Source organism: Patagioenas fasciata, chromosome 16 (assembly GCF_037038585.1).
Source record: "Patagioenas fasciata isolate bPatFas1 chromosome 16, bPatFas1.hap1, whole genome shotgun sequence".
Classification (NCBI taxonomy): domain Eukaryota; kingdom Metazoa; phylum Chordata; class Aves; order Columbiformes; family Columbidae; genus Patagioenas; species Patagioenas fasciata.
The window spans coordinates 5,710,465-5,722,731 of record NC_092535.1 but is presented as its reverse complement, the minus strand read 5'-3'; the positions used below and the strand labels follow the sequence as shown (position 1 = coordinate 5,722,731).

General features: G+C 46.8%; 1 protein-coding gene across 1 annotated transcript in view; it reads right to left on the bottom strand.

Moving 5' to 3' along the window:
• The window catches only part of CTNNBL1 (catenin beta like 1), a 43,550-nt gene that overhangs the window by 11,676 nt on the left and 19,607 nt on the right, over window positions 1-12,267 (bottom strand). The window contains exons 9-12 of the mRNA XM_065849778.2: window positions 12,005-12,063; window positions 11,520-11,668; window positions 6,846-7,027; window positions 816-913 (exon numbers count right to left, since the gene is read on the bottom strand). Coding sequence (XP_065705850.1) covers window positions 816-913; window positions 6,846-7,027; window positions 11,520-11,668; window positions 12,005-12,063 — 488 coding nt within the window. The remainder of the gene's footprint in view (window positions 1-815; window positions 914-6,845; window positions 7,028-11,519; window positions 11,669-12,004; window positions 12,064-12,267) is intronic.

Sequence of the window (12,267 nt, the reverse complement as noted above, 5' to 3'; positions counted from 1 at the left end):
AGGCGGCAGCCACGGCCCTGGCTAGCTCGCTCTCCTCTGCTGCTGTTCTCCGGTTCTCCCAGCTCCATCACGGACCCTTCTGCCGATGCTGTGAAGTGTATCGGCCTGTTACATCTCTCCTGCTCTCCTCTGAACTGCATTAGGCAACTGAAAGCCTGTCAACTAATGGGAAATTTTCTGCAGCTGGTAGCACAGGTTATGAAAAATGCCTTTAAGAGACACTAATGAGGAATACTAAGGAACCAGTATTTTTTCCCCAGTGACAGAATTTACAAACCCCTTGAGAATTACTGTTTTGCAAAAGCTGCTGTTTCTGTTTCACAGCTATTTGATCTATCCACCACCATGTAAATATTTTGGAAATAATTTCCCAGGCTAAACACCACTAAAGTGACACATTCTAGGAGAGGAATGGGGCATGTTAAACATGCACTATAGCAATTCCTAACCTCTCTGCAAAAGAGCTTGACCAAAAAACCGTCACTTTTGCATGCTGCCCAGGTTCACAGAGCCAGCACAGTGCAGCCCCACACAGCACATGTCACCGTATGTGACACAGGCTGGGAATCGCTGCAGCCATGTGCTGGAGCACCAGGAAATGAGCACACATGATGCGGGAGGCCAAGCACTACATGCATCTCCAGTTCTCCTGTTTGTAGGTAACAACATCAGCAGGAGAACAATGCGTGTGAGAGCACAGACTCTACAAATACAATAAGGGCTCTTCGGTAGCTCCAGGAGCCTACAGGCACCCTCTGGTACTGAGTATCTGCCCAGCCTGGTACCCAGAGCCTGCAGACACACTCAACACTCACCTTCTCACTGTCATTCTCTGTGAATTTATTCAGCAACCGTGTCCTCTGCTGCCCTCTCAGGTTTCGCAGAAGGGAGGCCAAGATGGAACAGACATGTTCTGGAGTTACAAAATGAAAATTGCATGCTGAGATCAGGAACAGAAGCTTATTTTCCCCGTAACGTGCCATTAAATTTACTCCCAGCACTCCCATGTGTAGCCATTGATAAGCGGAACGCTGGCTGCTCCCATGGCCGGGGAGTAGCAAGTCGTGTTTGTGCGAGCAAAGGCAGCTCCTCACCCTGCAACGACGGCTCCTCCGGCTCTACTGCACCCATCCTGCTTTCTGCAGTGACCTGAGAAAAGCTCCTTACGTAAAGCCGAGCTCTGCTCCCGTTTGCCCCGGGCTGGCACCCCTGCTCTGGCTCCCCTGTCCCAGCTGTAGATGCAGTCGCTGCCCCTCCCCAGGGCCGAGGGACCCCAGGCAAAGCCAGCGCTGCCGCGCAGGTGGCCGAGTTTGCCAAACAGGGAACGGTCCCTGACACAGGAAAGCTTGAGGAAGGAATCACTGTGCCAGCGGGCAGCTCCTGCAGAGACTTCACTGGTATTAGCTAGAGGAAAAAATCCTCAAACAAACCACTTGTATTTACAGAAAATCCCGTGGATTGAACATGAATGTGCCACAACAAACCAGACACAATCAAATAAACATGTTCTACACTCTCCTCAGTTGCTCCTGGGGTCATATTTTACAGCACAAACCTCAGAGCCAAGTAACAAGTCATCAGCAGAAGCACACAAGAGCCAACACCGATGCTCATGTCCCAGCACAGCTGACAGAACTGAGCACCTGGGCCTGCTGCAGCTGGTCCCCAGTTGCCAAGTCACTGGTGTCACCTCCTGCCCACAGGTCTGCATTGAGCACAGACATTCTGCTTTAGATATCTCAATATATTCCAAACGGTAACTTCTCCAAGATGTCCTTGCTTTAATCTTGCTGATTAGGACACAGGAACAACAATGGCCACAAACATTTCCTCACCCACAGTGGTGTGGAGAGAAGGAGTGTCAAGATTTGTTATTTTCAGAGAGGAAAATGCAACATGCAGAGGAAAGGGATCATCATCTTACTGCTGTCAAACCATCTTAACAGGCGTTTTCACAGCGCTGCCTGGCCCGGAGCCACAAGGAGCCTTGATGGATCACACCAGCATCCTAAGAACCAGCGACAGGCATTTGCAGGGGGTTCTCAGCACCCGCTCACACACAGTGACGCCGCTGCCCGGCCGCAGTGCAGGTCCCTGTCCCGCATGGCAGCGAGCACAGGGCAGCACACACCGGTTCATTAGCTACTTATAAATGTGGCTTCCTCAGGAACAGATTTCTGCCCGAGGTGGTGTCAATTTGTCACGTTCCAAAGAGCCAGGGAGCGGTGCAGATAACAGGTTTATCGGGCGGCTGCTCCGTCATCCCGACAGGATAAAGCGGGTGAAGGATGGCTCAGGTTCCTGATGCACAGAAACAGCTACACAACAAAAACCAACGCCAAATTAAGCGTCTACATTAAAAAATACCGTAAAAGCCTCCAAAGTCCTTGCAAGATCCTATTTTCTTAAGGTGAAGAAAAGCATGACAAAAATTAAGACCCTTTTTTCAATACATCCCAACAGATCCTCTGCTGTTATAGAAAGAAGTCAGCATTCTGCATTTCACACTATTTTTTCTCAAACTTTATTTTTTTGGAAGCATTTAGGAGTGTTGACATGGTATTTTAGTAGTAATATTCTCACCAGTGATATATCTTCATTGCTTTTTTTCAATATTCCTTTACTAGGAAATGTATTTTAGCCATCGTTTTTGCTTTGGTGCTCATATGCAGACATTTATCCATTTCACCAATAAAATCTTTAAAACTACTGAGAAGTCTAAAGAAGCTGACATAGGTTTTTTAAGAATGAGGTTATTCTTTCAACATATCACTCCAGAAAACCCAGGCAAAGCAAACACCCAGCTGAGCCACGCTCAGCACCAACAGTTCCTTAATGGAACAACAGTTACCAGCTGGCAGCCAGGATGCATCAAAAATGATCTTTTTTCATATCACCAGCCCAAAATCTCACAGATTTGCGGACAGAGGAAGGCAGAGGCTGATTTTTCATTAGCAGGTAACTCTGTTTTCTGCCCCGTTGGCTGCTTCACCTGCACGTACCGCTGCTGGCCGGGACACCGATGCTGCAGTGTCCATGCCAGCCATGTCCCACCACATCTGTCACCCCACCGAACCAAAGCCCCATCCCCAAGTCACCGCAGGCTCTGGGGGGCCCATCCCTCTCAGACAGACACGAAGGGCTGAGAACGCCAGTGGTGTTTAAAAGCCCCTAATGAGATCGATCCCGCCTGGGGCTGCGCTGTGCTGAATACAGATTAATCTGCTCCACGCTGGCAGCTGCGGCAGCAGGAGGTCCTGTCACGTCACGCTCCTCTGCCGTCACCACACCCTCCTTTTCTGTTGTTTTCCATATTTCATTCTGTGGGACCCCGCCTGGCGGGGAGCTCCCCACGTCCTGCAGCACCATGTGGATCAGGCCGCATCCTGGCACAGATCAGGCCATGTCCCGCGGGGCCGTGTCGGGTGCAGGACAGCGGGTGCTCCGGTGAACCCAGTGGAACACAGTGGCTCTAATTAGGAACAGGAAAGTGCCAGGAAACAAACACACACACACCTTTTTCAGAAATTTCTGTCCTTTCTACACACAAAGCACATCGGTACTCTGCATTCTAAAAGACTGGCCCACTCAAGTATCTCAAAATATTTTGCCGAGAATAATCTCATTTTAAAATACTGATGACTGTAAGAAATCCTGATTTTACTAATGGGTAAAGTGGGGCCTGGAAAGGTTGAAAAAGCTCCACACAATGCCCTGGGTGAGCTGACATTCAAGCATCATGCTGAATGTAAAACACAATTCTTTCTATCAATTGAGAAGGTTTATTTTTGTGATGTTCCTGTAACAGAGAATGCTAACTTTAATTGAGATAAATTTAACTCTGTACTCGGCATCATGGCTCATTCAAGTAACAGATTCCTGTCGTATTCTGGAGGGCTGATGGTAAAATAACAAATTGGCATAATAAAGTTCTGTTCAGCCAGACTGATGCCTTCCCTGGGTATTCACTCCAGACGACCCCCACATGACAAATGTTTGCTGCTCTGGCACAGGGTGCTCAGTTGATAAAGACACTCTTTGTCAAACCATTTTTCTGTTGCTGCCTTTCCACTTCTCCGGGCCCAGGGAACTCTGCACAGGATTCACCGCAGGGATTTGCTGCCTCTCAGTCTGGGCTACAGAGGATGAAGAGCAGATTCACTAAGAAACGGTTTTGCTGCTGTTGTTTTTAAAGGAAGCGAGCGGCTCCAAAAGAGGGTTCCGTACTGAGAGAGGGGAACAGGCACAACAGCCTTGGAAAGGGGCTGAGCTAATTGGTGGGTGATCAAATAAAGCATTTCTAAGTAAAACAGACATCCTAGTCTCAAGAAGGCACTTAAACGAAGATGACTTGGACAAACACCCTTTTACAATTCCCTAGTCTCCATGTGACACACAGGGCTGCAGCACACGAGCCCACCAATGTGCACCACCAGCCAAATCTTCGGACTCAGATCATCCATAGAGACGTTTAAGAAATTTTCCTCCCCTTTTTTTTCTAATTACATAGTGTGTATAAAGCATAAATACATGCAGTTTGAATTTAAATGGTTCACAGACTCCCTAGAGTAAAATAATTTTTAAGCAGTGACAGTGTTTAAAACGTGCCTAACCAGCACTGGCACCTTTATGTGAGCTTTTAAAAAAGAGATAAATACATTATAGGAAAGCTATTCTTATCAAATTTAGTCTGGATTCTAGATTTCTGTAACAAATAAAAGCTTGCTAAGTCACACTGAGATTTTGACATAGACATTAACATTTTCCTGGCAGAAGACAATCATTGTAATTAATTTTGGTTTTAAACAATTTGAACACAACATAAAGTTTCTACAAGAAAAGGTGACCAGACTGAACACCAGCATTCCCTTTGACAGATGAATGCAGACAGCAGCATGTTTGGGGCTCTGACAGCCCGGAGGACACCGACTCCCAGTCACCCCCCAGCCGTGCAGCATTTCCCTCGGACCCGGGAGCGTTGCAACCCCAGCGCCCCGAGCACAGAGTCATTAACAGTAAAACACACACGGTGCCACGTGTACCCACATCAGGACAAGGGCTGCGCAGGCTCCAGGGGAACCCTGTGAAACATCTCAATTAACTCCCGTCATTAGAAATTCTGTAACTCACCTACCCAGCGATGTAAAACAAAGGAAATTGGCCTTACTACCACAGTGGTTTAGGGAGAGTTTATTTTAATAAAACTGATTTCTGGACTCATCTTAATGTCCTCCATTTCTCCTGAATATGAATGAGATGGAGGTACGAGACGGAGCCTTCTTGCATGGATCACTCCATTCTCCTGAGGGCAGATTTGCTTTTTTTCCCTATCACAGAAACAGTCAGGAACTGACCCTGTGAGGGTTTTCCAGACTGATACCAAATCCTCACAGCAGCCAAGACTTTCACAGAATCCCAGAATGTCAGGGATTGGAAGGGACCTGGAAAGCTCATCCAGTGCAATCCCCTCGCCGGAGCAGGAACACCCAGCTGAGGCTCCACAAGAAGGGGTCCAGGCGGGTTTGAATGTCTGCAGAGAAGGAGACTCCACAACCTCCCTGGGCAGCCTGGGCCAGGCTCTGCCACCCTCACTGAGAAGAAGTTTCTTCTCAAATTTAAGTGGAACCTCCTGTGTTCCAGTTTGAACTCATTACCCCTTGTCCTACCATTGGCTGTCACTGAGAAGAGCCTGGCTCCATCCTCCTGACACTCACCCTTTATACATTTGTAAACATTAATGAGGTCACCCCTCAGTCTCCTACAAACTAGAGAGACCCAGATCCCTCAGCCTTTCCTCATAAGGGAGATGCTCCACTCCCTTCAGCATCTTTGTTGCCACAGATGTCATCTGCAGTCTCAAGATGAAGCAAATGAGACAGAGATTAACTCGCTTTCTCAAACTGAAAAATTCAGTCAGGGACGTGAGCCACAGACCCAGATCTTGACTCAGAAGCTTGTACTCTAGCTCGAGCTTTCTCAGTAGGAATTAAATCACCTTGTTTTCATACTGTAAAGGAAGATTTCAAACCACCCCCTAAATCCACCATCTAAGCAGAAATGCACTCTTTGCAATTTCATTGCACCAAACCCCAGTACCAAGCCGGGCTGGTTGGGTTTAGAGTTCCTGGTTTGCTGCCGTCTCCCTCCCGTTCCCCTTGGTTTGCTGCCAGGACGGATATTGGCAATCCTGACACCCACTGACACCTCTTCAGCTTTCGACACCGTTCACCCTTTACAGAACTGAGATGAGTAACAAACTGCCACAAAACCTCAAGCATCACTGGCAGTATTTAAAGTTTCTTCCAAGACATAGTCAATTATTAACCAAATGGAAAAGGCAAAGTCACCAGAAGCGGGAGGGACTGAGCTGGGGATTCAGTTCAGCAGAAGGTTCTGCAGTCATACTTCACAGCAGATTTCTGTTCAGAGTTTTCCAGGGGAGAAAGGAAAAAAATAGAAAAACAAAACAACAACAAAAAAAAAGCAACTTCAAAAGCTTGCAGTTTATTTCTGCAATGCCTGATGTTCATCGAGTCACACTTCAGCGCTCAGAGCCATGAAAACGCTGCTTTTGAGGTGACATCTGTAGTTGCCTCATTACTCTTTTCAAAAGAGTTTTGCATCAAAGAGTCAGAGCTTCAAACAACAGACCCTACAGGAGTAAAATAACTTATTAACAGCACATGAAATGGAATCGCCAGGCACTGCTGCTACCAAAACAAGTAGGGCAAGCGTGTCACCAACAGCTGATGGTGACAGTAACAGCGAGCAGGAGCCTGGACCCGAGTGCATTTAGGAGGTGCTGCTCCCTCCCCCTCGCCCCCCGTCCTGGGCAGCACACCCACCTTCGTGCTCTTTTTCAGTTGTTCCAATCTTCTTTATCTTCTTGGGCGATTTCATGAAGAGAGGAAAGATGGTCCTGAGCCCCAGAATGTCGACAAACTTGTGGCAGTTGTCGGTGCCCTCTGGCCCGATCATGGCGTGGTCCAGCACCTTCAGCGCGCTGCTGCGGGAAATCTTCTTCTCCCTGCCAAGGGAAAGCTGCACGTTACAATGTTCAGGGGTGTGAGGAGCTTTGGACCACACTACTTCAAAAATACAGCACGGGAAGGGAAACAAATGTGACAGGGAAAGTGCAAAGAGTCTGAGCACAAGCTCTAAGCGAGATTTTCTTCCAGGAGCCAAAACATTATGTCAGCAAATACTCTTTTCAAAACTGTGGCTGAGAATAGTCTCTCGGTTATTTCTTTTTAAAATGTTTTTAGTATCCTTTTATTTTCTATTTTCTTTTTATTTCATTTTATATATTTTATTGTTATGGTTTTATTTTCTTACTTTTTATTTCTCGGCTATTGAAGAAGTTATTGCTTCCCCACCTCACAAGCACTGGCACAGACCGGCAGGGCAGGCTGGGTGGGCACACAGGGCAAACACTGTCACACCAAAAGATGAGGATTTAGATCTCACAACAATGCAGTTTAATAAATGAGTAAGTTGGGTGGTCAGCTACGAAAGAGAAGACCCATCTCCAGAAATCACCTCTGGAAGGATGCAGACAGATTCTGGGCTATTCCAGTTTAATATGAGTTCAGATACTGGTAACTCACACCAATAACACATAGATAGTCTGAAAACCATCTCCAAAAGCTCTGTACCTTTCGGACCAGAAACAGAGGAATTTATAATTCATCCAGAGGAAAATTTAAACTATCTGATGACACAACGAAGAGCAGAGAGCTGAGAAGAGAGCATTGCGTAGGCCAGACAATATGAGAAATGTTTTCAGGGGAAGTAATTGCATATTGATCAGCATTTAGGAAGGTTGCACACAGCTGATCTCTGGAATATTCATTGGGTTTAAGTTCAGGCTTTTAGAGATCAATAGCTGCTTGACTGGACTGTCTAGAGTTGATTTTATTTGAAATATTTATCCTGCCAGAGGGCAAGCAGTTTATCTTACTCTCATCTGTGCTTATTGAGGTAACTTTTAGCTGAACACTAATGCAAAGACCAGCACACGAGTATCACCAACCAGGGGTGACCTCAGGCTTCAAAGGAGCTCTGAATTACACCTTGATTTGCTGACCATTAGTTTTCCTCCTTTTAATACCATCACATCTGAGATAACTCTTTTTGTACGTTTATTATTTCAAAACAAAAGGATGCTAACATTATTTGGACCTTCCACATTAGCATAACACAATCTCTCGCTTTCCAAAACACCAGCAAAAGCAGAATATCAGATCTCCTGGAAAGTGCTGCACAAAATGGTTCTGTTTAATTAACCAGAAGATTTAGTAAAGAGACAGTCTAAGTTTCCATGGGGTCATTAGGAACAGCAGGACAAGAAAATATAAAAGGATTTCAATGATCACAAAAATTACACCCTGAAATAACTCTGGCCAAGCCGTGGAGCCGTACAGCTGGTTTTGCTGTGCGGGAGCAAACGCATTTCTGAGGGTCACGAAGAGCCGCTGAGCAGCTGCAGAAGGAAGATGGTGTTGCCCAAGTGATGCATGTTTCCCTGAGCTCCCGTCGCTGCGTTTGTCTGTGCACACACACACACCTTCAGTTGATCACCGGGAAAGCCATAAGGCATTTTGCCTGTGCAATGGAGATTCTTTCTGCCATATCCCTGGGAGTGCAGCGGCTGTGCCTCCTCCAAAGCCCAACACAACTCTGCAGCCAAAGCCACGAGCTCCCTGCCAGCATGTGCACAGAACTCACGGTACCAGCCTGGGTTTCTGTCTTTTGGCTTTGAAAGGTAAACTGCACTTAGGTCACCAAGGCAAGGCTGAGGGACTGTGTACTAAACTGTGCTTCCTGACCTAAAAAAATATGTATTTAATTCAATTCTATATGACATTTATACGTTTTTACTGGTGGCTACCACCTTGATAAACCATCTTATTATTGACAAAGACACACTATAAATTAAACAAGCCTCCATTGTTGCAGAGATGCCAATCAAATAATTACATATACCCGTGTTCTCGCCCTGCTTCACAACTGCCCCTTGGTCTGTGCTGCCACAGGCTGTCCCTGTTGCAGACCCTCGGCTCCCTGAGCCACTCAGGGATGTCCAAGGGCGAGTCCCCCCAACACCGCCAGCCCATGACCAGGAACACGCTGGGGACACACACAGCACATCAGCCACATCGGGCACCTGTTCAGGTGCCACCGCTGGCTCCCCATAAACCAGCACAAGTTCACACGAAACAACATCATCTTTCGCTGTTGTCATTTGTGCAGAACATAGTCCTGTTTTCATCTGTGTCCACAAGAACATCTCGAGCGTGTTCCAGACGTGACGGTTCCCTGCAGGTCTGTGTGCCCGGCCATTATTAAAGGAACAGCTTGGCCGGATGCACTGGGCAGCACGAGATACAGAATGCTCTGTTCTCCAAGACAGTCCTGGAGATCCAAGCCTGATATCTTTATTCTCACACAGCTTATCTATCTCACATCATGTCAATAAACTTTCAACTTTGCTTATTTGTTCTTTCATCTCTACAGACCATGGTACAATGATTAACCGCCTTCCACATAAAAACTAAAAAATAACAGATCTCTTCCCCCAGTCTTCAGAGGACACCGACAGGAGAGAAAAATATCCTGCCCAGTTTGTGGGCGAGGTGGTCGATCACAACAGAGCGGCATTGCTGTTCTTTGCTGTTTATCATGAAGGTATCAAGAAGACACAGAAGTGAACACTCTGGTGCAGCTTTCTGGTCACAGCTGTTATAATAAGGATCGCTGCCCCTTCACAACTCCACCCTGCCACTACCAAAGTGGCACCAAAAAAACAAGCTCCTGTGGGCATACAGCAGGAGAACTCCCAAAGACAACAGAGGTTAGCAGAGTTAATAGATATTAAAAAGCTTCTGGATATTAAAATCTGTAAAAAACCCATAAGCACTCGAAACCTTGCAGTGTCAGTTCTCACACACTTTGTTTGGCAAACAAGCTACAGGAATAAACCGGCATGTCAACACCACAGATAGTACGAAATACTAAGAAAAGTGGTTGGCAGTTCTTCAAAAGAAGAAAAACATTAATCAGCAATAAAATCAGCAGCTTAATGCCTTTGACTCTAGTCTGAAGACATCATTAGAAGCAAGAAGTTTCCTCGCTCTGTCTAATGAGGTGCTGCTCTCTTTAAATGACTCGCAGGGTGGGACAGGCCAGGGCCAGGAGCTGTGTTGGGATCAGACTCAGTCAACCAGCAACTCATGTTATTTGCTCAAACAGTCAGGTCAGGAGAACTTCGGCTTTTCTACTACTACTAGAAGAGTTTAAAAAACAATAATAATCAACTGTCAGTATAGTCCATGCTTATGGACAGCAGCAATGTAAGCTTCTAGAAAATGTTCTGTGAACTGTTACTTGTTTTCCATTGTCACTTTATCAATCCCATTCAGACTGTAGAATAAGTTTGGTTCCTAAGCACCAAAAGATTGAGGTACTGGAAACTCCTTCCATTAGACAGAGCTGCTGCTGGCAGTTAAGTTGGGCTTTGTCCTTCCTAATCCCTTCACAACTAGCTGGGGGGGGACATGAAAACGCATCCAGGGAGAAATTTTTCTCTTGTCATAATTTTCCAGCTGGGGTCCTGGTACAGAGAGTGCTAAATAGCAGAGTCCAAACATGAGGAAAAAGCTATTAAAAATCCAAACGCTGAGTCCCACCCACATGGCACAAGAACTCCAAGTAATTAGTTCTGCAAGGTTAGCTTAGCAGCTTAGTACTGGAGGCAGAGGGAGGCCTCCCTCTCGGTCTTAGTTTTGAAGCTTTTCTTTAATTAGCCTCAAAAAAACCCAGCGTTCCTATTTGAATAATCCACGTTTGGCTATTTATTCAGTTCCTTGCTGCTGCACATTCCTCAGCTATGCACTGCGGGAACTTGTCGCCGCTCGCTGGCGTTGGCCAAGCAGCCACCACACAGCTGGGGATGGACAGACAGACCCACTCTGGGGCAGCCGGTCAGTGGAGACACAATCCAGTGCCAGGAGAGAGAGCAGAGAAGCCCTGGAGACTCGTAGTGCGACAAGACATATCACAAGAACTGCATGTTATGCCTGTGCCACAAAAGCAATTTTTATATCAACATCCACAAAAATTCATCAGCTCAGAGGATACACAACAGTGAGAATCTTGAACAAGGGAACAAAGGAAAAACGTTTTCTCTAGAGTCATCCAAAGGTTCCCTCACACCCTCACAGGGGTCTCTGAAATCCTCAGAGGATTCATGGCCTGCCCTACAGCTTTGTTTCACCTGGTCACCCTGCACTGCTGCTCTCCAGCACCTATTGCACTATCCCCATTTCCTAGGAAACAAAGCTAAAGAGCAGAGCTTTTATGTCTGAGAAGGTCCAACTATAGGCTGGAAAAAAAAGAAACAGAAAACAGACAAATATGCTACCACAGACATTTTATAAAACAGAGAAACACAAGTATTTAGCCAGGATGTGTGCTGGTAGCTCAAAAGCAGCCAGGAAATGGCCAAGTGACCAGGGTACCTGAGCATCAGGTTCATGAGCTGCAGACCCTCGCCCTTCAGGAAGCGATCGCGGTTGGAACTGAGCATCAGGCAGGAGCACAGTGAGTCAAACAGGTTCTCCATCATCTCCTGTTCTTCTGCTGTGCCGGGGTTGTGGCGTTTGAACACCTGCATGGCAAAGATGACAGAATTACCCCAAAATGGAGGGCTCCATTCTGTCTCGGCTGTTGTAGAGCACACGTGAACATCTTACACCACAAGCACCCTGCCCATCTCCAACTTGCCAAGTCACTATAAACAAAGCAATGTAACTCCCACACACCTCTGCATTAGGATCTTTAAACCAGGGGTTAACCTCCCTTAGCATGGATGACACACTCGTGTGGAAGTTATTGCGGGCCTAAGCCTGCACCAAACACAAAGCACTCGGGACAGTTCCAGTACCAGCCCCACCACTCCCCACCTCCTCTCGCCCTCGCAGAGAGGGTGCAGGGAATTACTCACTGATAACTGCTGAAGCAGCACATCGATCCCGTCCAGCTCCCCGAGCAATTCTCTGTTGTCTAGACGGAGGTGGGGGAAAGGGGGGAAGAAGAGAGAGAAAAATGAAGCTAACTGTCAGATTTTACAGCCGTCTAACACTGATACATCAGTGAGCAAAATCAATACAGCTTGACAGAGCACAAGGGCTGCAGAGGAGGAGACGGCGCTCACGGGAGAGCCCAGGCCGGGGGCAGGAGCGCTGCGGATCCCCAGGGCACGCTCAC